Consider the following 27,220-nt stretch of genomic DNA (forward strand, 5'->3'; position numbering starts at 1 on the left):
ATATGTTAGTGTTCGGGCAACTCCCGGTCTCCTACCAGTAGCTTTGTGATTGAAATTAGAATCACCACTCCAAACGTAAAGTCTATGATTTCTTTGATATAAGTCATTGACCATCCAACTAGGGAGGGTTGGCGGTCATGTCTCAGCATTGAAACTATGTTTTTTAGCCATCAAGACTTTAATTGCTTGGCGAGCTATTAAGCATCGTAGGCCCATCTAGGGAGGACTCGTCATTGAGGAGACTTATGGGCACTGAGGGTCCAAATATCATGATAGATCGGATTTGTTTGGCCATGGACACATGTGACAATACAAACAGCCCATATGTTGTGGGTCATAACCTTCTTTGCCTCAAACAAAGTCAATGCTTTTTTAGAGGTCATACCGACACCTTTTGAAACAACCAGATTACAAGGGAAGCTTCGGCTCTTGAGGATATCTTGCAATACTTTTCAGGGGATGAGTACTTCTTGGGAGTCGGTCACTCCATTATTCACTTTGCACCTGCTCCCACTCTCTCAAGAGGTGGAAGAATTCCAAGCTTATTCCAAGATATGACTAGAGAATTAGGTAGGAGGGATTTGTGACTGAGATCTCCTGTGTGCTCAATGAGATCTTTCTTTTGGCTCTTTGTTCTTTATGTAGAAAGAGCAGAACATTTCAGTACTATCTTTACTTGTATCTATGATTGTCTCATAGATTGTTTGGTCTCCTAAAGGCTTCAATGAATCTTTCTTTCTTTCTTACGATTGTCTATTTTTTCCTTGAATTTGAGATTTCCTATTATGTCTGCCTGAAAAGGTGTAAAAGATAAGCCAATAATGCTCTCTTTTTTTGGGGGTGGCAAAATTAACACTCCCTTAGAGGTTGTGTTTCGTGGGTTCAATTTGATTGTTTATGTCAGGAAATTGAATCCCCAGGTTTAAATACTGCTTTGTTTTTGCAGCTACGAGAAGTTCATGCAGACATTGACTCCTTAAGCTATCGGGTATTTGAAGCTGAGGTAAGTAAGGTGCACGACTTAAGGTCTCAAAAATGATGATGTGGTTTATTGATAGTAAAAGCTGAAAATTTGAGAATTAAAAAGCATGTATCTTTTTCACCACTAGTATGATATATAGTATTGCAATATGATCTAACAAATTCTGAAGTTGTGCTGCATCTCACAAGTTGGTGGTCGTGATTTCTTGTTATCATTGCTGCTGAGATTCTAGTCTTCACTTGAGAAGAAAGCACTAGAAATCAAGGATTTGTCTGCGAAGAATGTGGAGCTTGACTCCCAGCTGCACAAGGAACATGAAGTGTACAAACGGTGGGTTTGTAAGCTCTTTTTGTCAGGTCTGTTATTCATAGTTATAGCTCTTCACAATGGGGATGATTAATTTTTCATGGGCCTATTGATGGATATAAATCATTATTTCATGGAAGTGTTCAACCATATGTATGGCTTGGAAGCTTGTAATGGATCTATGGTTGTACTCCTTCTTGGTTAGCTGTATTCAACTTAAACAAGCTCTTGGCATGTTGGATTTCTGCATGCATAAACGGATAATGTTGCATCTTTGTTGGTTGAATGCTATTTTTCTGCTTGATGGAATGTCATAGTATGCTTGTGTATATTGAAACTATTGCACTATTGAGGGAAGCTACACATGGAAGCTGATATCGTTGTTGTCTCGTTTATGGTGGTATTTTGCTGGTCAGGTCGTTGGTCACTTGGCCTACTAGAAAGACTTGATAGCCTAGGGTTTATTTGTATTCTTTTACTTGGAGGTAAGGGCATAGTAATAGGTATGTTAAATTACATATGGACCCCTAAATGACTCTAGTCGTTGGCTCAAAGCAAACACCAAACCAGGGCCAGCTAGCTGGAAGACACACCAACAACAGTTCCATTGTGGAGATAGCCTCATGTTTTTTGTAATGATGTAAGATGTCAATTGTATTCTTTACATTCTTTGTGTGTGCTGAACATTGGTGAAAACCGTCAATGTAATTAGTGTTGATTAAATCTGTAAGAAATGTACTTTAATGCATGTGTGTGTGTGTGTGTGAAGAATAGAATCTCGTTGTGGTTGTTATTTGGACGAACTAGTTGTTCTAAAACATTACATGGTGTGGAAAACGTGACAAACCACCATTTTGTTTTGTTTTAAGTAGCAGATAGTTTTTTTACATAATCACCTAGGTGGATGGAAGTAAGAACAATGCCAAGCAACGCCCAAGACTGGCAAAGTTGGAGTATGGAACAATGAGGAAGAGATGGGCATAAGAACCCATGCTTAATAGAGGGTTTGATATGTGAACTCATGCTTAATAGAGGGTGTGGTATGTTGTATGCCGAATTTCCTCTCTGCACGAAAAGTTCATTCCATTGTAGGATATTAACTTGACAGTATGCTCCGATTTGCTTTCCATTTCGTCGACGTAGGCTTTGATACCACTGATAGTCCTATTAACTAATTAAGAAAACTATAAGCAACATGAAATCGTTATCACATGGAATGGAACATGAAGCAGAAGAAGAATGATCGACACTTATTCCATTATGGTCTCATTCTTCTTCTTTAAAAAAAAAAAAAACCTGATAGTTGTCACGGGGACGTGAAGTAATGAACCCTGACTAACTTTGGCTTAGGGGGCTAGCCCAGGGAAAGCAATACTTCCTAGAAGTCCCTAGGTGCACACACTAGGCCTACCTGCTAGGGGCAAGGCAAGGTTTAGAGGGGTCTTAAAGTTAAGCCCAAGGAAACCAATGTTTCATTGGTTAGTAGGGGTTAGAACTTTAATGTGAGGGGCAAACCAATGTTCCATTGGTTTGTGTGGGTTAGAGCATTAATGAGGGGGCCACGTGGCCGCCCCTCATGCACACCTACCCCCCTTGCTCTCCCTCCACCTTGGTTTTGATGAAGGTACGGGGTTTTTCAACGCAGCTTACTTCTCTCTCTCTCTCTCTCTCTCTCTCTCTCTCTCTCCCTCGTGAGCATTGGCACGCAAATTGAGGCTGCTGGCACTCATTTGAAGGTCGTATGGATATCTCACGCATCCCGAGGTCCTCTCTCTCTCTCTCCAAGGCTTCCGTACGGCTGTACGGAAGCATTAATCACGGATTGTACGAGACTGTTGCATGGGATCCAATACGGGCTGTACGGAATCCTCTTTGCTGGCTGTACGGAATAGGCATGCATCCCACAGAGCATTCATTGCTGCTGCACGGAATGGGCCTGCTGTACGGGCCGTTTCACGACTCCCAAGGCACGCTGTCGGATGTTAATTCGTTGCTGCACAGACGCTAATTTGCTGCTGCTGTATAGATACCAAAGGCTGCTTTACGGACGTCTATTCAGTGTTGTACTGCCCTTTTCCCCTGCTGGACGGCCTGCTCACCTTCTCTCTCCTACCCGTGATCCTCTTGCTCTCTTCTATCTCTGATTCCAGCCCGTTAGCCCTCTCGTCCTTCCCCTCTCCTAGCTTCTAGCTCCTCCTACTAGCCTCAACATTGGATGTGTTGCTTCTGGAGGTGTTTCGGAGCTGGATTGAAGTCAATTGAAGCTGGTTTGAGTTCTCTTGTCGCTATCCCTTTCATGTGATTGCATTTGGTGATTTTGGAAGCTTGTTATTGCTCCATTTGTTTGTTGGAGCTTCCTCTAGACCTTACATGCTTAAGCAAACACTCAGTTACAGGGAGAGTGCCAGAGGGGCAGTATATTGCATTTGGGTGCCCTGGGGCTGCATGAGCATTTTGGGAAAGTGTATGGATGCCTTGTCATTAACAGTTGGTCACAGTCTTTGTGGAATGCTTGGACACCTTTACAGTTGGTCATGGACAAATGGTGAATGCCTTAGCTTTGCCTTAGCACTTGGGTACTAGTGTGTGCACTAGGATGGAATGCGGGTTATAGCCAAGGTTTGGCTTGGACAGTGGAATTGCCCGTGGGGGAGAGCACAAGGGTGAGCCCTTGTTGTATGTACAAATCTCATTCTTAAAGAAATAAATAAATACTGGAAGTGGCGCCAAGAGTTTGGAGCTAGCGTGGTGTCTTGTACTTGGTTTTATTGAGCAGGGGCACTCTAGCCTCCATCTAGTTATTTCTCAAATTGTTTCTAAGTGTTATTGTTTAAGGTTAAGTGGTTGGAAATGATGCAATGTGGTTGTAAGTAATGAATATGCAATGCAAGTTATGGTGTACTGCCCTTTAGGAAACTGAAGGTGGGTTACAGTGGTTCCGTTGCTGGGACCGTCACCATCTTTCTACATAGGTGAGCCTTGGGAGTGTTGGGTGAAGAAAGCCCCATTGCATTTTTATTACAACCATATTATCAACAATCATGTCACACGGCAAGAGATCATTGACTACCTTCGAGCAGGAAGCAGATAGCTTTGAGGAGGAGCACAACACGAGTGAGGGTGAAGAAGAAAAGAATGAGGAGGAACAGCATGTTTTTCCTGAGCATGCCACTAAGGATTCGCAGGACGAGGTAGATGAGGCAGAGGAGCTTGATCCCAATGCCCTTTTTCAGTTACGAATGCAAAGTGTAGTGGGAGCCCTGTCATAGTTGCAATAGACTTTCATGGAGATTATGCAAGCTTCTCCTGGTAGTAATGCTCCCACTTGAAGCAAAAAGACAGCTTAGAAGAAGCAGACAAAGCATAAGAATACTCACAGGCGTGTATCTCTCAGTGGACAGCCACTAGAGATGCCCACAATCACCCCTGTAGGGATAATGTCAATAATTTTCATTTAGTTAATCAAGGACAGCAAGTCCTCCCTGAGCCCATGAAGCATCCAGGATATTTTGGCGGAGGATCAGTTTTTTAGGCAATGGTGGGACAGCCCACAGAAAGGCTCAGTATGCTTGGTACATACATGGATAGTTTTCAGCTAGGGATGCAGAATTTCCAGCAGCACATGGAGGGAGGAATGCCCCCGGCAAATGCCAACATTATGTATGCAAACATAGGGATGCAGGCCGGTATGTAGACAGGGATGCCTGGAATGATGAGTAGCACTTGGAGTATGCCTCAGATGCAGGGAATGGGATCTGGAATGGTGAACTCCGCCATGGGCACTGGCAATATGGCATAGAATATCCACGATGCCTCCACCATATCTACAGCCCCTCGTTTATGATAATCTTACTCCCAAAGGTAAGCTGAAAGATTATAAGGAGGAAGGGGCAGCTATGAAGTTTGGAACCTTCAATGGGATGCAGGACAGATTGAAAGCTCTGACATTTGTGCAAGAGTTTGATGCTGCCTATTCCGGTGGTCATTTCATAGAGTCTTCCAAGGGGTACGAAAGGCAGGCACCTTCTTGAAGGGTAACACACTCCAATGGTGGACTAATTTGCTTTTGCAGGTTAAAGCCCCTAACACTTGGGTTGAGTTCAAGCAAGTTTTCTCATCTGCTTGGCTCACCACCACCTTCGAAGTGGATATAATGACAGCATGGCATAAGCTGGATGCCGCAAACTGTAAGAATCTTGCAGACAGGGATGGCAGGAATGATGAGCAACACTTTGAGTGCCACAGATGCAGGGAGTGGAATCTGGAATGGTCAACCCCACCATGGGCACAGGCAATATGGTACAGAATATGGGATCCACGATGTCTCCACCATATTTACAGCCCCCATTTATGATAATTTTATTCCCAAAGGTAAGCTGAAAGATTTTAAGGAGGGAGGGGCAGCTGTTAAGTTTGAAACCTTCAATGGGACGCAGGACAGATTGAAGGCTCTGACATTTGTGCAACAATTTGATGCTGCCTATTCCGGTGGTCATTTCACATAGTCCTTCAAGATACGAAAGGCAGCCACCTTCTTGAAGGGTAATGCACTCCAATGGTGAACCAATTTGCTTTTGCAGGGTAAAGCCCCTAACACTTGGGTTGAGTTCAAGCAAGTTTTCTCATCTGCTTGGCTCACCACCACTTTTGAGGTGGATATAGTGACAGCATGGCATAAGTTGGATGCCGCAAACTGGAAGAATCTTGAAGACCATAACAAAAAGTTCTGGGAGGTCTTATTGCTAGTGAGCTCGTATAGGACTGTATCACTGTCTGAGCAGGTGGAAAAGTATTGTTGTGGGCTGCCAAATGAGCTTCGTGACTATTGCACCAAGACAAAGGTCTCCAACATATCTCAGCTGATTGAGAATGCTACTACAGCCTATGCTCTTATGCATGGATGACTGCAGGATTCAAAGGTAAGCAGCTGGATGACTCTTTCATAAAAAGGAAATTTGCCAAGACGACCAAAGTCAAGTTTGATGTGGACCCTAGACCCGATAGTAAGCCGAGTACCAGAGAGAGATTGTCTCCTGAGGAACAGCAAGCGCTATTTGAAGCTGGAAAGTGTTTCCTTTGCAAAGAAGAGGGCCATCAGGCCAAAGATTGTCCCAATCGTAAACGGAAACAACCTATGGGAGCACACGAAGCGAAAAAGGACAGCCACACGCGCTAGGAGATTTGTTTTCTTTTGGTAAAAAGCAGTAATATTGGTCTGAATAATTGTACCAGCCAAAATTTGGAGAGTCTCCTCTTTCTAGGCTGCCTTGTTATTTACATGATGTTTATTCCTTGGTAGTTTTGCATTGTAATTTGTAGGATGGTTTTTCCCTGCTAGTTTTGTTGGTTTTTGTATCAGTCAGAAGCTGGAGAGTCTCCTCTTTCTAGGCTGTATGGTAAATTGCAGAATAAGTATTCCTTGCTACTGTTGGATTGCTCTCGTTGCCCGGCATGGCTAGAGCAGCACATCCGTGTATCACATGCGTGTTTTGGATGCTCTTATTGCCCGGCATGGCTCGAGCAGTAAATCCATTTAGTACATGCCAGTTGGTATTTGATTTGAACCATGAGGCAAGGATCCAAGTCTAGCATAGATTGGCTGAACCGATTCAGCTTGCGGTGATGCAAGTCTGAAAGGATCAAGTTTCGGGATCTATGTTCTTAGGATCCATTCTTGCCATGTGTGTGTGGTTCAAGTTATTGGAGATGAGTGAACTAGCAGATTTCACTCAGAGTGGTGTAGTCCACTCACTTGTTGTGCTTTGAGCTGACTTCGGTTGTAGCTCCTTTAGGCTCAGTAGAGCGTAGGTGTGGTGCATTGCCTCATGCTCAAGAGGGGGGGTACCCCCTTGTCAATAGACAAGCTCACGGTATCTAGAAGTTGCTTGGAGACAGTGTATGTCCCACCGGAGGTATTGATTGCTAACAATACATATGCTACGGGGCTTCTATGATAACTGTACTAGTCACTCCACACGGATGATGCATTGATATATGGATGGACTCGCGCGCTCTCCCAGACCATATTATCATTGCTAGTGGTTTATGTTTATAGTAGCAAACTTGATAGTTTGCTGTTTCAAGAGGAGGGTATGTCATGGGGATGTGAAGTTATGAACCCTAGCTAACTTTGGCTTAGGGGGCTAGCCTAGGAGCAGTGACACTTCCCAGAAGTCCCTAAGTGCACACACTAGGCCTACTTGCTAGGGGCAAGGCAAAGTTTAGAGAGGTCTTAAAGTCAGGCCCGAGGAAACCAATGTTTCATTGGTTAGTAGGGGTTAGGACTTTATTGTGAGGGGCAAACCAATGTTCCATTGGTTTGTGTGGGTTAGAGCATTAATGAGGGAGCCATGTGGCAGCCCCTCATGCACACGTACCGCCCTTGCTCTCCTTCCACCTTGGTTTTGATGAAGGTGCGGGGTTTTTCAACTCAGTTTACTTCTCTCTCCCCCCGTGTGAGCATTGGCACACAAATTGAGGTTGTTGGCACTCATTTGAAGGGTATATGGATATCTCACGCATCTCGAGGTATAGAGAAACGATAGGGTTTGCAGTGGAGCGATCAGAATATAGACAATACTCAGATACAACTGAAGAACGGAACTCAAAAAACATAGTGCCTGTCGGTAATATGAAAAACTGAATACAAGAACCTCAAGCCGTCGTGTTTGACGGACCGTGGCTGAGGTGAATCAGAAAGATGATTCCATGTAGAGAGACAGTAGAAAAGATAGCGGCAGAGGGAGCGTAACGCAGTCCTCCGTGTAGCTCAATGATGACGAGGATGATGAAGGGCTGGAGCTGCCCCAGGAAATGGCTGAAAACCAGCATGCTCTGAGGAAGGAACCTTCAGGCTATCTGGAATAGCAACATGATGAAGAAAAGGAGCTGATCTGGGGCAAAAGGAGCTGATCTGGAGCAGAGGAGCAGAAGGGAACAGATCTGGAGTAGGATGGGACAGATCTGGAGCAGAAGAAGCTGATCTGGAGCAGAGGAGCAGAAGGGGAAGTAGAGGAGCAGATTTGAGTAGAGGAGCAGAAGTTGGGACAGATCTTGAGGAGAGGATGGAGCAGGCAAGAAGGAGAGGTAGCAGAGGAGGCAGAAGTGGAGAGGAGAGGTAAATGGAGCAGGCGGGCCTGCAGCAAAAGATGGAGGAGATGAGGAGCAGCTGCAGGTCCTGTCCTGTCAAAGGAAGTGTGGGGGCAGAAACCTTTTATAGGCCAGACCTAGCTGGTCGGCCAGCTGGTCGGTGGGCCTGCCAGCTGGTCGGCCAGACCAGCTGGACTTTCTGGCCATTTGTTTGGCTGAGATGGCTGGCCTTTTGGCTGGCCTGTGAGCTGTTTGATTGCCCCGTAAATTGGGGATTGCTTAGTTGCTGAATACCCCCTCTCAATTGCCAATTTTGAGGGGCAAACATTGTGTGCTTGGAGCTTCGTGTAGGGATGTCGATGGTGGTGCTGGCTATCCCTGTGAAATGCCCAATAGAAGATCACAAGAGGAGTGCCCTTGCAAGGGAATTGTTCACTTCTTCAAGTGTCGTAGTTACACGTATGATACCAGATAGAAATAAGAACACTGTGAAGCTTGAGAGGATAAGCCACCCCCTCTCACCGCCGAAAGGTGGAGGAAAGAGCAAAGGTAAAGAACAAATTTGTCGTAGCAGGCTGATAATCCAGAGAGGTCGGAGGTGAACAGTGATCCAGTGTGTGCCCGATCTTGAACCTCGGGAGAGAGGAGTCTATCTGCGCCTCCATGAATGTAGAAGAATTCAAAACAACAGTCATCAAGACACATCTGAACAGAAAGGGTCCCGCCTTGGGAGAACTTGTAGATCCTGGAAGTCGATGCCGATGATGGTAGAGGTGAAGGATCATGACCCCCTCTTTCGAAGGAATGGGGAGTGTCAAGCCAGAAACCTATAAAAGGAGGGAGGGATGGTAGTAGAAGATGGAGGTAAGAAAGGGAGGGAGGGATGGCAGTAGAAGATGGAGTTCTGAAAGGGAGGGAGGGATGGGAGTAGAAGATGGAGTTCTCTCCCTTAGTGCGCAGCGGAATGAAGAGGAAACTGATATGTTTATAGGAGTGATGCTCCCTGTACCTATGGCCTCCATGAAAAAGCAAGATCTTTAGATCACCAGAGATCTGGCGTCTTTAGCTCACCATGGCTCTGATACCATATAGAGAAACGATAGGGTTTGCAGTGGAGCGATTAGAAAATAGACAATACTCAGATACAATTGAAGAACGGAACTCAAAAAACATAGTGCCTGTCGGTAATATGAAAAACTGAATACAAGAACCTCAAGCCGTCGTGTCTGACGGACCGTGGCTGAGGTGAATCAGAAAGATGATTCCATGTAGAGAGACAGTAGAAAAGATAGCAGCAGAGGGAGCGTAACGCAGTCCTCCGTGTAGCTCAATGATGACGAGGATGATGAAGGGCTGGAGCTGCCCTAGGAAATGGCTGAAAACCAGCATGCTCTGAGGAAGGAACCTTCAGGCTATCTGGAATAGCAACATGATGAAGAAAAGGAGCTGATCTGGGGCAAAAGGAGCTGATCTGGAGCAGAGGAGCAGAAGGGGACAGATCTGGAGTAGGATGGGACAGATCTGGAGCAGAAGAAGCTGATCTGGAGCAGAGGAGCAGAAGGGGAAGTAGAGGAGCAGATTTGAGCAGAGGAGCAGAAGTTGGGACAGATCTTGAGGAGAGGATGGAGCAGCCAGGAGGCAGGAAGGAGAGGTAGAAGAGGAGGCAGCAGAGGAGGCAGAAGTGGAGAGGAGAGGTAAATGGAGCAGGCGGGCCTGCAGCAAAAGATGGAGGAGATGAGGAGCAGCTGCAGGTCCTGTCCTGTCAAAGGAAGTGTGGGGGCAGAAGCCTTTTATAGGCCAGACCTAGCTGGTCGGCCAGCTCGTCGGCCAACTGGTCGGCCAGACCAGCTGGACTTTCTGGCCATTTGTTTGGCTGAGATGGCTGGCCTTTTGGCTGGCCTGTGAGCTGCTTGATTGCCCCATAAATTGGGGATTGCTTAGTTGCTGAATACGAGGTCCTCTCTCTCTCTCTCTCTCTCTCCCCCCCCCACGGCTTCTATACGGCTGTACGGAAGCATTAAGCACGGATTGTACGGACTGTTGCATGGCATCCAATTCGGGCTGTATGGAATCCTCTTTGCTGGCTGTACGGAATAGGCACGCATCCCACGGAGCATTCATCGCTGCTGTACGGAATGGGCCTGCTGCACGGCTGTTTCACAACTGTCAAGGCACGCTGTACAGACACTAATTTGCTGCTGTACGGACACTAATTTGCTGCTGCTGTACGGATGTCTGTTCACTGTTGTACTGCCCTTTTCCCCTGTTGTACGGCCTGCTCACCTTCTCTCTCCTGCCCGTGATCCTCTTGCTCTCTTCTATCTCTGATTCCAGCCCGTTATCCCTCTCTTCCTTCCCCTCTTCTAGCTGCTAGCTCCTCTTGCTAGCCTCAACATTGGATGTGTTGCTTCTGGAGGTGTTTCGGAGCTGGATTGAAGTCAGTTGAAGCTGGTTTGAGTTCTCTTGTTGCTATCCCTTTCATGTGATTGCATTTGGTGATTTTGGAAGCTTGTTATTGCTCCATTTGTTTGTTAGAGCTTCCTCTGGACCTTACTGGCTTAAGCAGGCACTGAGTTACAGAAGGTGTGCTTGGGAGAGTGCCAGAGGGGCAGTGTATTGCATTTGGGTGCCTTGGGGCTGCTTGAGCATTTTGGGGAAGTGTATGGATGCCTTGTCATTAACAGTTGGTTACAGTCTTTGTGGAATGCTTGGACACCTTTACAGTTGGTCATGGACAAATGGTGAATGCCTTAGGTTTGCCTTGGCACTTGGGTACTAGTGTGTGCACTAGGATGGAATGTAGGTTATAGCCAAGGTTTGGCTTGGACAGTGGAATTGCCCGAGGGGCAGAGCACAAGGGTGAGCCCTGGTTGTATGTACAAATCTCATTCTTAAAGAAATAAATAAATACTGGAAGGGGCGCCAAGAGTTTGGGGCCAGCGTGGTGTCTTTTACTTGGTTTCATTGAGGAGGGGCTCTCTAGCCTCCATCTAGTTATTTCTCAATTTGTTTCTAAGGGGTATTGTTTAAGGTTAAGCGGTTGGAAATGATGCAATGTGGCTGTGAGTAATGAATATGCAATGCAAGTTATGGTCTACTGCCCTTTAGGAAACTGAAGGCCGGTTACATAGTTGTATTAACTAATTTTTCTACTGCATGTAAGGAAACTATAAGGAACAGGAAATCGTTATCACATGGAATGGAACATGAAGTAGAAGAATGATCGACACTTATTTCAATATTATCTCTGAGCTCTACTGATCTTGTTGGAGCTTCATTACAACACACGCAGTTAGCTACAACCATACATAGACTAAGGCATCAAGCGATGGAAGAGAAAAGAGACTATTGCGGAAGAGGCCATGCTCATCACGATCGGGTTCGAGGGCATAACATGCGCACGAACTTCAGAGATGACTATGGCAACAGCTACCCGTGATCATAGCAATGACCACGGCCTCTAAACGAGCTCTCTAGAATCGAAGTACTCCATGCAGCCTGTCAGATTTCACTCAGAGTGGTGTAGTGCACTCAAAGTGATATAGGAACCAGAACCCACTTCTTTTGAGCAAGCCATGGGAAAAGAAAATTGTAGAACCAAGAACCTTTGAGGAAGCAAAGGAGTCCCAGAGTTGGAAGTTGCTATGCAAGCAAAGATGGATGCCATTTTGAAGAATGACACATGGGACCCCGTCGAGAGACCTTGGAAGAGGAAGGTCATTGGAACCAAGTGGGTGTACCAGGCCGTTGTTCAATCCGATGGCACTTGGGACAAATACAAGGCACATCAAGAAGGCCTAGAACGTCGTTTCGGCCAGAGGAGACATAAGAAACGCATGGAACGTGGCCGGAACATTCCCATGCAGTGTGTCACTAGGGAGCGCCTTTTGGGTGTTCCCGGGATAGCACTTGTGGCTGTCCTTTTTCGCTTTGTGTGCTCCCATAGGTTACGATTGGGACAATCTTTGGCCTGATGGCCCTCTTCTTTGCAAAGGAAACACTTTCGAGCTTCAAATAGGGCTTGCTGTTTCTCAGGAGACAATCTCTCTCTGGTACTGGGCTTACTATCAGGCCTCGTGTCCATATCAAACTTGACTTTGGACTTGGAAAATTTTGCTTTTCATGAAAGAGTCATCCTGCTGGCTTACCTTTGAAACCCTGGATTCATCCCTTGCATGAGAGCATAGGCTGTAGTAGCATTCTCAATTAGCTGAGATATGTTGGAGACCTTTGTCTTGGTGCAATAGTCACGAAGCTCCTTTGGCAGCCCACAACAATACTTTTCCACCTGCTCAGACAGTGATACAGTCCTATACGAGCTGATTGGCAATAAGGCCTCCCAGAACTTTTTGTTACACTCTTCAAGATTCTTACAGTTTGCGGCATCTAGCTTATGCCATGCTGTCATTATATCCACTTCAAAAGTGGTGGTGAGCCAAGCAGATGAGAAAACTTGCTTGAACTCAACCCAAGTGTTAGGGGATTTACCTTGCAAAAGCAAATTGGTCCACGATTGGAGTGCATTACCCTTCAAGAAGGTGGCTGCCTTTCGTATCTTGGAATAGGCAGCATCAAATTGTTGCACAAATGTCATAGCCTTCAATCTGTCCTGCATCCCATTGAAGGTTTCAAACTTCACAGCTGCCCCTCCCTCCTTATAATCTTTCAGCTTACCTTTGGGAATAAGATTATCATAAACGGGGGTCTGTAAATATGGTGGAGGCATCGTGGATCCCATATTCTGTACCATATTGCCTGTGCCCATGGTGGGGTTGGCATTTGCAAGGGGCATTCCTCCCTCCTTGTGCTGCTGCAAATTCTGCATTCCTGGCTGAAACCTACCCAAGTTTGTACCAGGCATACTAAGCCCTTCTATGGGCTGTCCCACCATTGCCTGAAAAACTGATCCTCCGCCAAAATGTCCTGGATGCTTCATGGGCTGAGGGAGGACTTGCTGTCCTTGATTGATTGATTGAAAATTATTGGCATGACCCGATATAGGGGTGATTGTGGGCATCTCTGGTGGCTGTCCACTGAAAGATACCCGCCTGTGAGTCTTCTTATGCTTCGTCTGCTTCTTCTCAGCTGTCTTCCCCCTTCCAGGGGGAGCATTACCACCAGGGGAAGCTTGCATAATCTCCATGAAAGTCTGTTGCAACTGTGACAGAGCTCCCACTGCACTTGGGCCGGTAACGCTCGACTGATCAATCTGTCTGGTAAATTACTCGGTGCCCATGTAGCTCGAGCCATTCCCAAATTGAATTTCCGAGCAAATTGCATTCGTAACTGAAAAAGGGCATTGGGATCAAGCTCCTCTGCCTCATCTACCTCGTCCTGTGAATCCTTAGTGGCATGCTCAGGAGAAACATGTTGTTCCTCATCATTTTGCTCTTCTTCACCCTCACTGGTGTTGTGCTCCTCCTCAAAGCCATCGGCTTCCTGCTCAGAGATAGTCAATGATCTCTTGGGTTGTGACATGATTGTTGATAATATGGCTGTAATAAAAATGCAATGGGGCTTTCTTCACCCAACACTCCTAGGGCTCACCTCTCTAGGAAGATGGTGATATCCCGGCAATGGAACCACTGTAACCTGCCTTTAGTTTCCTAAAAGGCAGTAGACCATAACTTGCATTGCATATTCATTATTCACAGCGACATTGCATCATTTCCAACCACTTAACTTTAAACAATACTACTTAGAAACAACTGGAGAAATAACTAGATGGAGGCTCCTGCTCAATGAAACCAAGTACAAGACACCACACTGGCCACAAACACTTGGCGCCCCTTCCGGTATTTATTTATTCTTTAGGAATGAGATTGGTACATACAACAAGAGCACACCCTTGTTCTCTGTCCCACGGGCTATTCCACTGTCCAAGCCAAACCTTGGCTATAACCTGCATTCCATCCTAGTGTACACACTAGTACCCAAGTGCCAAGGCAAAGATAAGGCATTCACCATTTGTCCATGACCAATTGTAGAGGTATCCAAGCATTCCACAAAGACTGTAATTAACTGTTAATGACCAGGCATCCATACACTTCCGAAAATGCTCAAGCAGCCTCAAGATTTCCAAAATGCAATACACTGCCCCTCTGGCACTCTCCCAGGCACACCCTCTGTAACTAAGTGTCTGCTTAAGCCTGTAAGGTCCAGAGGATGCTCCAAACAACAAATGGAGCAACAACAAGCTTCCACAAATGACCAAATGCAATCACATGAAAGGGATAGCGACAAGAGAACTCAAACCAACTTCAACTGTCTTCAATCAAGCTCAGAAACACCTCCAGAAGCAACACATCTAGTGTTGAGGCTAGCAGGAGAAACTAGCAGCTAGGAGAGGGGAAGGAAGAGAGGGATTACGGGCTGGAATCAGATATAGAAGAGAGCAGGAGGATCATGGGCAGGAGAGAGTAGGTGAGCAGACTGTACAGCAAGGGGAAAGGACATTACAACAGTGAATAGATGTCCGTACAGCAGCCTTGGGTATCCGTACAGCAGCAGTAATAATGGCTTCCGTACAGCCAGTGGTGAATTCCGGCAAATTAATGTCCGTACAGCCTGCCTTGGGAGTCGTGAAACAGCTCTCACAGCAGCAAATCAACGTCCGTACAGCCTGCCTTGGGAGTCGTACCTCTTCTGTACAGCCAGCAAAGGGGATTCCGTACATCCCATATTGGATCCCATGCAACAGCCCGTACAAACTGTGATTAATGCTTCTGTACAGCCGTACGGAAGCCTTGGAGCGAGATAGAGAGAGAACCTCGTGATGCGTGCAAAGGGGGGAGGGAGAGAAGCAAGCTGTGTTGAAGAACTCGTACCTCCTCCAAACCAAGGTGGAAGGAGAGCAAGGGGGGTAGGTGTGCATGAGGGGTTGCCACATGGCTCCCTCATTAATGCTCTAACCACACAAACCAATGGAACATTGGTTTGCCCCTCACATTAAAGTCCTAACCCCTACTAACCAATGAAACATTGGTTTCCTTGGGCCTAACTTTAAGACCCCTCTAAACTTTGCCTTTCCCCTAGCAAGTAGGCCTAGTGTGTGCACCTAGGGACTTCTGGGAAGTGTCGCTTCCCCCTGGGCTAGCCCCCTAAGCCAAAGTTAGTCACGGTTCATAACTTCACGTCCCCGTGACACACATCGACACAGTAGCCTGTTACCAACAATACGTGCGCACAAGAGTAAATCACGACACATGATTACGGTTCCCTATACCCCTTATTACAAAGAGAGGTGGAGGTGGCTTGCTACAGCCAACGCTTCCCGCAGCAGAAGATAAACAAAGAGATAGTGCTCAGGAATCACACTGTGCTAATTTTAAATCCAACTTCTTTTCTAGTGTAGAGAGAGAGATGTGCTGAAGAGAGAGAGTAGAAACAGTAATATATATTTGGACCAAACCATATACAAAATGTGGACACAGTATGCCACCATCTATCAGCAGGGTGTTGCCTAGATGTGGACCCCTATGGCTCCCCAAATCTGTTCTCCTACATCCTTGTGGGCCTTAAAAACACTTTAGCCTGCGTTGCTCTCCTAGAGCCTGTGGGCTTCGTTGTGGTGCTCCGTAGAACCTTGCTGCTGCTCTTCCTAGAGAAGACCCGTAGATGAGTGCTCCACTGTTTGCTGCTCTGGAACTGCATACAAACTCTGATGACCTGTAAATCTCTAATCGCAGTGTACTGTTCTTCACCTTGTAGGTGATCTGTGGGCTGTACTTCTAGTAGTCTTCTGTATGATCCCTCAGCCTCCTGCTGCACTGGTAGACAGCCAGTGCTTGTGGCCTGTTAGAATGAATAGGATAATAGATTATGCCCAAGATTAAGGAGCGTCTTATAGGCATGGAAACCCTCCAGATATACCCGACCAGGCTGGCCGACCTGTTGTGCGGTCTTTTACTGGTCCAATGCAGGCACATTTATGCCGTGTGGCATTCCAGTTCCAGATGTCTCTTCCATCCGTTGGTTTCCCAACCTGTCTAAGCGCACCAACCATCTCCTGCAGCTCCAACTAGCTCCGTTGGTTGCTCCTTTTGCTGTCGACTGCTGCATGCAGACCTGTCCCAGACACCTTTGTACAGCCGTGTACTGGCTCTGCAAATCCTGCCTAACTGCCACGTGGCTTTTGTGCAGGTCCAGCCTGTCCCTTTTCCTGCATATGTCAGAGCTTGTTCAGCTCACTATTGGCAGCCTAGTAATACTGCCTTAGGCCTATGCGGTCCACATGGCAGCTAGCATGCTAGCCACGTGGCAATCGTGCAAATGCTATCAGGTCTGCCCTATGGCATCTCTGACTCTCTGCTGTTAAACGCCCCCCCTCCCCCCACGGGGAAAAAAAAGCTCTCCTCAATCGGCAGGCTCACAGGTGTGGAGTTGACCTACAAAATTCCAACGAAAAGGTGTCTTAAAAAACCCTAGACCATGAGCTTCGGATGAGCTCTCAAGTAGGTAATCCTAGGATCTCAGCATATTCCTTCCACCTGTAGATGTCCCTGTCTTCACTGTGAGGCATCAACAGGTTCATCAAGTCCACCTTTCAGCAACATGCAATTGAGCTTCGAAGAAGCACAGACTTTCCTGTTTGCCTTGCAGGAAGGCTCTCACCCTCCAATCTCTCATCATCTGAGAAACATAAACAAAAAAATCTGCCCATAGCATGCTACTAAGCTTTGTGTGAACAAAGAATATACATACTAGTAGATCCACCCATTTGTATGCTTGCTTTGAGAACAAGCCATGTGCCTCATGGAGGCACCCACAGCTTTGCTATGTAATCCTATGTTACCTTAACAACACCTGGAGTTGTTACCAAGAAAGAATCCTCAGTCATTACCACATTTGCTGCCGGTTTTGACTATTCTGATTCTTGATCGGACTCCTTTCTCCTCTTCTGGTCAGCTTTCTTCTTTCTGTAGTCCTTTGCAAAATGCCCGGCTGATCAACAATGGAAGCATTTTCTTCTTCTTCTTGCTCACATTGGCATCATCATCAGTCTTATCATTCTTCTTTTTGTTGTTATTGTTGGCTTGCCATTGTCAAGCTTACCCTTACATCTTGCGCAATAAAGGCCTTCTTTTTGGATCGGTCATACTTCTTCTCCCAGGTTTCCTCCTACAGAAGCATAGTCACTAGCTCCTCAAAAGTCACTAGTGCGGGCCGTTCTCCTGCCACAGTGGTTGTAACAATCCCTTTGTAGCTCCTATGGATTATGCCAAGCAAGAGCCTAGCAATCCTTGCCAAATCTGTCTTTTGACGAACCTTGGAGAGTGGACCCCTCACCACCTTCATCTTGGTGATTTGCTCCTGAACTGAGCCCCCCTTATCCATGTGCTTGTTTTACAACTCTGTCTCGAGGTCGAGAATCCTCATAGTTGTTGATCTGATACATGTAGTTGAGAATTGTCGATGCTTGAAAAACATGCATGAAAAGCATTGTTGATCTCATACGTGTCTTTGAGAATTGTCCATGCTTGAAAAGCAATGTTTGCTAGTTGGATATGTGGGAGAATTGCATTGCAGTCGTGCCAATGATAATGGCAAGTATATTTGCACCACGCAGTACTCAATCCCTCATGCAACAGGATCTGCTGGTGTTGTCACAACTTCAGCGGTATTTCTGGTAGGTTGTGGCCTTAGCTCCAATCTTGTCGTAATCTCCAAGATCATCCGAACCACCAAGTGGCTCCGGATCTTCCATCTTCCGGAGAGGGTAGTTGCTTTCTTTGAGCTTACCCATTTCCACCAAAGCTAGAGATGGGCAGTCTAGCAACATGATGAGGATGTGAAGGGCTTAGGAAGTGTACACCTGCCTGAAAGGATCACCCTGCTTCTCGCAAGGGTACCTATCCTTTAGACGTAGAAGTCGATCTCTACAAGCTGAAACAAGATCTCCTTTCACAAGGCTCTGACCTTTAAGCTCACAGCGCTTGTGAATCTCCCTCAAGGCTTTGATAGCATGTTACAAATAGAGGTGGAGGTTGCTTGCTACAGCCAACGGTTTCCCGCAGAGAGCCTAAGATAAACAAAGAGATAGTGCCGAGGTTTCACACAATGCTAATTTCAAATCCAGCTTCTTTCTCCTAGTGTGTACTAGTGTAGAAAGAGAGAAGGATGTGCAGGTAGTAAATGAACTCTGCTGAAGACAGACAGTGGAAACAATAATATATATTTGTCCGACGATGGACCAAACCATATACAAAATGTGGACCGAGTGTGCCACCATCTTTGGTCGGTTTCTGCCTAGATGTGGACCCTCGCGGCTCCCCAAATTTGTTCTCCTACCTCCTTGTGGGCACCTTCAAAACACTTCAGACTAGAGCTTTTGCAGGCCTCGTTGTGGTGCTCCGTGGACACTCCTTGCTGCTGCTTTTCGTGGAGAAGACTTATAGATGACTCTCTACCATTTGCTACGCTATAACTGCAGCCAAACCGGATGACCTGTAAACCCTGATCCCATTGTACTGCTCTTCACCCTGTAGGTGATTTGCAGGCTGTACTGCTAGTATTCTTGATGATCCCTAAGTCCTCAGCCTCCCTGTTGCCCTGGTAGACAGCCAGTGCTTGTGGCCTGGTAAAATGAATAGGATAGATTGTGCCCAAGATTGAGGGGCCTTTTATAGGCATCATGCATGGAAACCCTCCATATATGCATGACCATCCTGCAGACTGGCTTGATCTGTTGTGCAGCCTTTCCAATGTAGGCGCATCTCTGCCGCATTGCATTCAAGCTCTAGGTGACTCTTCCCTGCTCTGTCCCAACTTGCCTGAGTGCCTGTGTCCTGACCAGCTCCTGCAGCTCCATCCAGCGCCTGTTGGCTGCGCCTTTTGCTGCTGATTGCTGTGGGCATGTGTTGCTAACAGACCTGCCCTAGACACCTTTGTACAGCCCTGTACTGACTTTGCAAATCTCGCCTAACTCCCTCATGGCTTTTGCACCGGTCCAACATGTTCCTTTTGCTGCATATATCAAATCTTGCCCTGGCCATGGCATTTGTCACCAAGTTGTAAATATTCCAAGTAAAATACAAAGTTGATCTCTTACTAGACCATAGTCAAAATGTTTTTCATCTATTTTAACTATGGTCAAAGAGTCGTCAAAGCGTTGACTTTAGTCAAAGACACGCGACTTCAGTCAAGAAAGCCTGACTTTGGTCAGGGAGACTTGGTTTAGGCCAGAAGGGTTGACTACAATAAACTAGAGTATTCGTGTTGACTATGGCAAGAGAGATTTGACTGGGGCTACGCATTTTGACTTTGGTCTAGGTTCTTAACCATGGTCAAGGTGGGTTGACCTCATTCAACCAGAGTACTTTTATTTGGTGTGCACCAGTTTGTTTGGTGGGGACACCCACAGAGACTAGGACTAGTCTAGAGTTATATTTTGCATGCAAAAGCTAACAGTTGATGGGTGCCATGGTGGTCTGCTTCATTAAATTGTTGTAGGTACCACATAACTATCAAGGAAAGGCGTTCCGGCATCCAGAACGTCTGGAATGCTGTTCCAAGAAGCAAGCCGGAACTGGAATTGGCCCCTGAACGTTAAAAAAAACAAAAAAAAACTCTTTGAAAGTTTCAACCTTTAGAAACGCATATCTATCCAACCATGAAGGAAACAAGGAGAGGCCAAGATCACAAAATGCTCAAAATCTCATATTCCATTCAAGTCAAGTACACCATTTTATATCCCCATGGGCCTGTCCCTTTGACATCATAGCTTAGATATTTTTCACACCACTCTTAAACACACACAAACTGCACACATAAACACATGAACAAGAGCAAGACCTTGATCCCAACAAGCAAGAGGCGGACCTGTGCCTGTCCTTACCTGGGCTTGGCCCCCCTTGATAAGCTGACCCCTTGCAGGTGGACTGGTTGGCTCAGCCAACCAGCTCTGCCCCAGTGTTTAACCCATTTCTGGACCAACACATGGGCCTTGGAAGTTCCTTAATCTCAGCCCTACAAGTTCTAGAAATGCCCCTTAAAATTGTCCTTCGATGGAGCCCGAAGTCCTGTCCTGTTTGGCAGATAATGATTTAAAAAAGTCCAATTGTCTACAAAGTTGTAGAAGAGGGGAACATTATGTTTGGCAGAATAATGATTTTAAAAAGTCCTATTGTCCATAAAGTTGTAAGAAGAGGGGAACATTATGTCAGACTTTCTGGGTCATATCCAGAGGATGAAGGTGAAAATCGTTTATAAGTTTCTAAGAAGAATGGATACTATTTTAATTTGTAAGTCATATTCAAGAGGATGTAGGTGGAGAGCACTCCTCACTTTGTACAGCTTCCTGAGAGCGAGAACTCGTCTTTGCACATGCAGTTTCTAGAGTGAACTCTCTCTTGTGTGGGAGGTCAAGGGACCCCCTTTTCTGTTCAAAAGTAGGACTTTTATTGAGAGGTTTTATGACTGTCCTCTTATATACAAGAGGTATTGAGTGCAAATTCTTGATCGCATGAGTATCTTAGAATAAACAAACTGTCCACATCTGGCTTTCCACAAAAATTCTGAAGGGATAGCTAACCCTCGCTGTGTGGAAACACAGAGTGCCTGGGACATATCAGGTTTAAAAAGTGTGATCTGTATCGCATGAAAGGAACAGAATGTCATATATACACAGATATAGGCATGCAAGCATACAAGTCTATTGTTTGTTTGGGGAATACAGTATGTACATAATGCACACACTTGAAGTACGTGACCATGTCTTTAACTTACCAACGTAAAAAATGCTTAGCATGCAATCAGCCTATAGACAAGTCCAAACCCGTACACTCAAATTCTCATACATATTAGAAATGCCTTACATACTTTGTTTAAAGGCTACCTATTCTTTTTGCAGGGGCCCTTGCTATTAGAAGTGTTCAGCTTAACTCTGACCAAGTTGAAGCCCTTCAACTCTTTAGCTGGTCCTGGTTATAGGAACCATAAGATAAACTATTCTATATCCTCTCAGAACTTTGATTCTTGAATAATGCCTATTTGATACATTCCAAGGGAGATCTCAGAAGGGGAGATGCATCTTGTTTGTCGAGTCTTGTTTATTGCCCTCTCAAGAAGGTTCTGTAATTTTCATTCAGATAGGGTTTGCAAATTCTGAGACAAGATATCTTGTTGCGCAGGCTTGGTTCCAAGATGAAGAAGTTTGTGAAGATGTATCTCCGGTGTTCAAGGGCACAGGAGGAGGTTAAAAAGTATGCCCAAGCAGGGTGAAGTATTGTTTGTTTTGATGAATTAAAAGGGCACTGTTTGAAATGAAACGGGATGAATTTAATGTATGTTGTTTGTCTCCTTCATATACTTTTATGAAATCAGTGTACATTGTTTCTCTATTTGATGCACTTCTATGCAGGACACAAGCACGAATGCAGAAGTTGGTTGAGGATATTCGGTTTGGTGATGTGACAAAAATATCTTTACATGGAGAGGATTCAGACGTCAACATAGTTAGTGATGGAGAGCCTGGTCCACCACTAAATACTCCTATCAAGACAGAAAGTCTCCAATTGATCAAAGGCACAGCGAAAGATAAAAGTGACATGGATGGCATTGCCTTAGAGAAGAATGGTGAGAGATATAATATTCCTTTAAAGGGTTTTTATCTTGCGAGAATCTTTTGCATTTGGCGGTTAAACCTTTCTTGATACTAATTCATTTGCTTGTGATTGCTGACTGGGGGGATTCAGAAAATAAGGTCTCTTCTCCCTCCCGTGGAAAATCACTGATTCAAAAGTCAAGTAGGTCCAATCTCATGGAGACTGGTATAAGTATTAAGGACACTGATGCTGATGGTGGCAGCTGGGCAAATGTCTCCTCCAGCAGATTTGCTACCAATGGAAATTGTGAAAGGAGTGAAGATCTATCAAATAGAGTAAGTACTGTGACGTGTACCATTTTAGCAGTTGGTCTCATGAAATGTCAACCCGTTTCCACCTTTGTGTGTCTTCTTTCTGCAACAGTTTAAGGCGGGAAATTCCGAAATGACATCATTGTTGCATACTTCTGAGTTTTCAAGAGAGTAGATTCTGATATCCTGGACTGATGACTGTGGCTGCAAACATTTAGAATTCAGGAAACTGTTAGAAGATGGCAATATTGGCCATCTGTAATATGTGTTTGTATGCAGAGAAAGATGCATTTCCCAACACATTGTGTCATTTGTATGCTGGTGATGTTCAGGCATTGCTCAAGATTGTGGGCTGTCATTAATTCATGCAGGCCAGAAGCTGGGACATGGGTGTCAGTCTACCCTCAACAGGGCTAGCAGCACATGCTGAAGATGATGTTGCAGAGAATGGTGAAGGGAAACAGGGATCAGCTGGCATTAAGTTTGAGGAAGATGCCAAGCCAAGAATATTTCAAAGCTCACCAGACAAATCTGAATTCAGTGGTAGCAAGAAATCTCTTGGTGGTCTTACACCAATTTCGATGATTGCCTCTCATCAATATGCACAGGTAACACATTCTTCCTCGATTACAAGCTGTTTCAAATATGACACTTTATGATTTAAAGCTTTGAAAGTTCATTCTTGTGAAATTTGCTTGTGATTCTGATACCATGCTAGGATTATACCTAAGCGTGCGTGATATCAGGCAGTTTACTGAATGGATGATTTTTAGGATCCTTGAACATAGAATCAAAATCCAAAGTGGGGAGCTTCATAGCCCATTTTCCTTTTAATTCTTAGATTTGTTCTATTTTTGGAGTCCATGTACTCTTGGGTACCTGTTTAGTTTAGTTCTGCTGTGTGTGTGTGTGTGTGTATGCTTGTTTCCTTGTGTTAGCACATTAGTTGTTTCTTTCTGCTTCTTTTACAATTAAAAAATTGTGTGTGTAAATGTTTGTTTCCTTGTGTTAGCACATTAGTTGTTGTTTCTTTCTGCAACTTTACAATTAAAAAATTTCAGGGTTAGGTTGGTTGTGATGGAAATTTAACCTAATTAATTCTCTCTCTCTATCTGCTTTTCTTCTTCTAATTTTCTGCTCGTTTCTTTCTTTTTTGCTTTCAAAGTTTTTGTTGTTTGGTTGCGATTTCAAAGCTTAGTAAGCACTGGGTTTACCCAAGAGATTCTGGAATCTTTTGAAACCCTGATGGCAGCTTATCTTGGGTACTGATGAGAACATAAGTGTAGCTTTGCTTACCAAGTTCTTTCTCTTCTTCTTTTATTTTTCTCATTTACACAAATTTTTAAAACTTCATCTTTTGTTCTTTTGCTTGCTCTATAGAAAATTTGAATTTGTAAGATTGAATATATTCTAGTCTTATGCCAGTGATAGGAAAAGCGTTAAGTAGAACTTTTATGCATGCTTGATTGCACAGGCAAGGCAACTGTAGATATTAGGGAGAGGCAGGGGAGGGAGTAAGAGTCCATGCCACATTAGGAGAATATATTGAGAAAGAGATGGGGACTAAAGAACACAGCCGTGAAGAGAGGTCGATAGGGCAAGACGAAAAGCGACATCGTCTAGCAGGGTAACAGGGTGACAGGGAGGGCTGGGTGATATCTTTGCATCGTCTTAAAAGGGTCTGGGCAATATTGAAAGAGTGATACTGTCATTCATGAGAACCTATCATTTCTGTGGTCTGCAAAGACAGCAATATAGTTTCTGAAATCATACTCCATAGTCTGACTGTCTTTCCAACTAAATTTGCAAATAGCTAGGGAAGAAATATAACAAATAAAGGAGCTTGGTTCAGAGACACAAAGGAATCTCAATATCAGAGACTGCTTGTTTAAGGAAATTTCCTCTAGAGAGTTGTTGCAAGATGAAAGTTGCTTCACACATGCATATGCATAGTGTGTTTCCCTTCTGATTTAACAAGTCCTGGGAACCATGTGATTTGTTGTTTTCTTTTTTACGCTTCAAGTCCTGCCATTTTTAAAGAATAATACAATTTTTCTTGCTAATGCAGTATGAAGGTGATGATGAAGAAGTAGATGTCGAAGTTGTGGATGATAGCCTGGACAATTCATTTGGGATCAATCATAATGCTAAGCAAACAGAGAAGGGCAAGACCTCTTTGTTTCCTATCACTTAAAAACGTTTTTGGTGTGAACGTCAGACAGGGGGACTGGGTACGTTAGTCCTCTCTAATATTACAGAATCTGTCATCACAAATATCACAGGCAGGTGCCATAACGAGTCAATGGTCTATTTCTATAGATCCTGGACGTCCAAGATGGCAATATACTGTTTGTTTGAATAAGAAACCACATCTTGCCTTCTCCTTCCAGTCTACCTTTTTTGGGTGCATCAGGGTGGTTGACTTTGAAATGTTGTCCAGTGTTTTTTTCCAATGTGATAACATTAATTGTATGATGAAGTATTTATTTGTTAATGACAGCTTTAGTTCACATTCATTCTATTGGGTCTTCCTCAGCCCCCAACACCCCTGAAAAGCACTCCTCTCTCTCTCTCTCTCTCTCTCTCTCTCTCTCTCTCTCTCTCCACAAAGGCTCTCTGCTAGATGTGGTTGGGTACAGTCCAGATCATTGTGCGATCACCCCAAAATGGGTTGCTAGGGCCTCAGTCAAACAAACAGAGTGCCATGCCTGTCTTCTAAAGGGGAAATGCAGTCAAGGGGGATGGACATACTTATCCATGTGGAATCTAGGCAAGACAAGTTTTGCTCTGCCATGAGATGTGCTTAATTCACATTGTGGTCACATTTTTGCACGTGAGAGATTGCTGCTGTAGGATCACTGCCAAGATTGACTGCAAGTAATTTTGTTAAACAGCTTCATTTTTCCATACATTGAATGCCCTTAGGTCTTTTGGACGAATTTCATTTGATTGCGCACCTCTTTCCTTAGTTTGGCGCAGCTACCAACCCTACTTTTAAAATAACATGATGCAAACTGCTTTCTTTTTCAGATTATATATATATCAAAGTTTACATGCCCTCCTTGTTTCCCCCCATGCATCTTGTGATCATTTTCGCTAAGAATTGCATTCCATGCTCTCACCTGAGTCGAAATCTAATTCTATTAGAATCCCACATGGTTCATTTGATGAGTTCGAGACATATGGTGTAATCACATTGGCACAAAACCAAAATATACATGGAGGATCTTGAGGGCGGTAGTCTTGTAGGAAAGTAGTAAAAAGAAAGGAGAGGTGGTTTGGAGTAGATCACAAAGGCAAGAAGTTTTAGGGTGATCCTTTACTCTCAGCATGCTTTGTAAACCAAGTAAGAGGTGGGATTCGTGGGGGACCATGAGGTTCTTTAAGAGGGGTTTGATTAGACATAGGTTGGATGTATTAGTTTCTTTAATATTTGAGGTTGTGATGTGTTGCTTTCTTCATCGGGTGTTTTGACCTTAATCTATAAAGTGCCATTTGATTCCATTAATTTAAGATCGTAGATAGGGTATATTATGGCCACGCTTTATGTAATAGGTGGGAATCATCTTTGGTGGGCGTTGCTAGGGCATTAGGGCTGCGTGCTAAGAGGGAGAGATGAGCATTTTCATCATGAATCACATTTTCACATTCCAAGCTGCTTATTTTGGCCGAGCTGTCCACTTTCTTCTTTTGTACGGGTAATTGTATACTAACATATTTTTGTCTCCTCAACTCCATTCCATCAAGCTGGACACTCTAGACAATCATCTTAATCTATAAAGTGCCATTTGATTCTATTAATTTAAGATCATAGATAGGGTATATTATGGCCACGCTTTATGTAATAGGTGGGAATCATATTTGGTGGGCGTTGCTAGGGCATTAGGGTTGCGTGCTAAGAGGTAGAGATGAGCATTTTCATCATGAATCACATTTTCACATTCCAAGCTGCTTATTTTGGTGGAGTTGTCCACTTTCTTCTTTGTACGGGTAATTGCATGCTAACATATTATGGCCATGCTTCATGTAATAGGTGGGAATCATCTTTGGTGGGCGTTGCTAGGGCATAAGGGCTGCGTGCTAAGAGGGAGAGAGGAGCATTTTCATCATGAATCACATTTTCACATTCCAAGCTGCTTATTTTGGTCGAGTTGTCCACTTTCTTCTTTTGTACGGGTAATTGCATGCTAACATATTTTTGTCTCCTCAACTCCATTACATCAAGCTGGACACTCTAGACAATCATTGTAGATTTGAACCACTAGCTTAACTTTGACTATAGTGCTTGGGAGATGAGGTCATAGCAGAGTTCTACAAGCACTTTTGTTTGGTTGCCAACAAGTATTTGTATGATGTATTGGCTTTAGAAAGAAGCCTTGACGTAGCGAGCACAAATTTTTAGTGTAGATTATTAAGGAAGTATTTGTGCCAAACTCTCCAAGTTAGAGGCTTGTAGTATAGTTATTGTATCATGTCGATTTATCAAACTTCTTAAAAATTATGCCATCATTAGTAGTTTATCTCCTAGTGAAGATTCACATGGATTAATATGTTTCTTGTTTAGACATCTTCATCAAATTGGGGAACCTTGGATGATGATGAGGGCGATTTTAGTGAGAAATAATTGCATGCATGGTCGAGTATATTGAGCACGAGAGAGAAGAAATGAAGGTGGGATTGAAAGAATGAACTAGCATCCAAGGTACAAGTTTGGTAAAAGGATTTGCTAGGGACATTCTTAAGTAGGGCTTGTAATGTTCTCAGTGTATGGGATCGTGATAGCTTTTCTCCACGGGTTTATGATCACGTATGGCTCGTGTTGTCTCTTTGTTGGCTTGTGAGAGGCCATGGGTCACGATGATTTGATCGATCTTGTGTGGTTTGAGGTTCAACATTAGAAGTTTTGATTTATGCTATTGCTTGCTAGAGGAAGATAGTTATGAGTGAATCATGAATCAGTTTAGACCTTTTTTGAAATCGTAGCTCAT

At 44.5% G+C, this 27,220-nt stretch overlaps 1 protein-coding gene across 3 annotated transcripts in view; it reads left to right on the top strand.

Annotated features, from left to right (window-relative positions):
* LOC147888966 (Zinc finger C-x8-C-x5-C-x3-H type family protein) overlaps positions 1-24,751 on the top strand; it is a 108,477-nt gene extending 83,726 nt beyond the window's left edge. For 2 of the 3 annotated variants that reach the window (XM_087392140.1, XM_087392142.1), the window contains exons 5-11: positions 947-1,003; positions 1,215-1,312; positions 21,508-21,579; positions 21,738-21,952; positions 22,072-22,256; positions 22,604-22,840; positions 24,301-24,751. In XM_087392140.1, the coding sequence (XP_087248266.1) occupies positions 947-1,003; positions 1,215-1,312; positions 21,508-21,579; positions 21,738-21,952; positions 22,072-22,256; positions 22,604-22,840; positions 24,301-24,426 (990 nt within the window). In that variant the 3' untranslated portion in view covers positions 24,427-24,751. The remainder of the gene's footprint in view (positions 1-946; positions 1,004-1,214; positions 1,313-21,507; positions 21,580-21,737; positions 21,953-22,071; positions 22,257-22,603; positions 22,841-24,300) is intronic. The other variant, XM_087392141.1, reaches the window with a different exon arrangement.
* Positions 24,752-27,220: the final 2,469 nt, after the last annotated feature.

This window comes from Dipteris shenzhenensis, chromosome 21 (genome assembly GCF_047967505.1).
Source record: "Dipteris shenzhenensis isolate YYH24624 ecotype China chromosome 21, Dip_SZ_1.0, whole genome shotgun sequence".
Classification (NCBI taxonomy): domain Eukaryota; kingdom Viridiplantae; phylum Streptophyta; class Polypodiopsida; order Gleicheniales; family Dipteridaceae; genus Dipteris; species Dipteris shenzhenensis.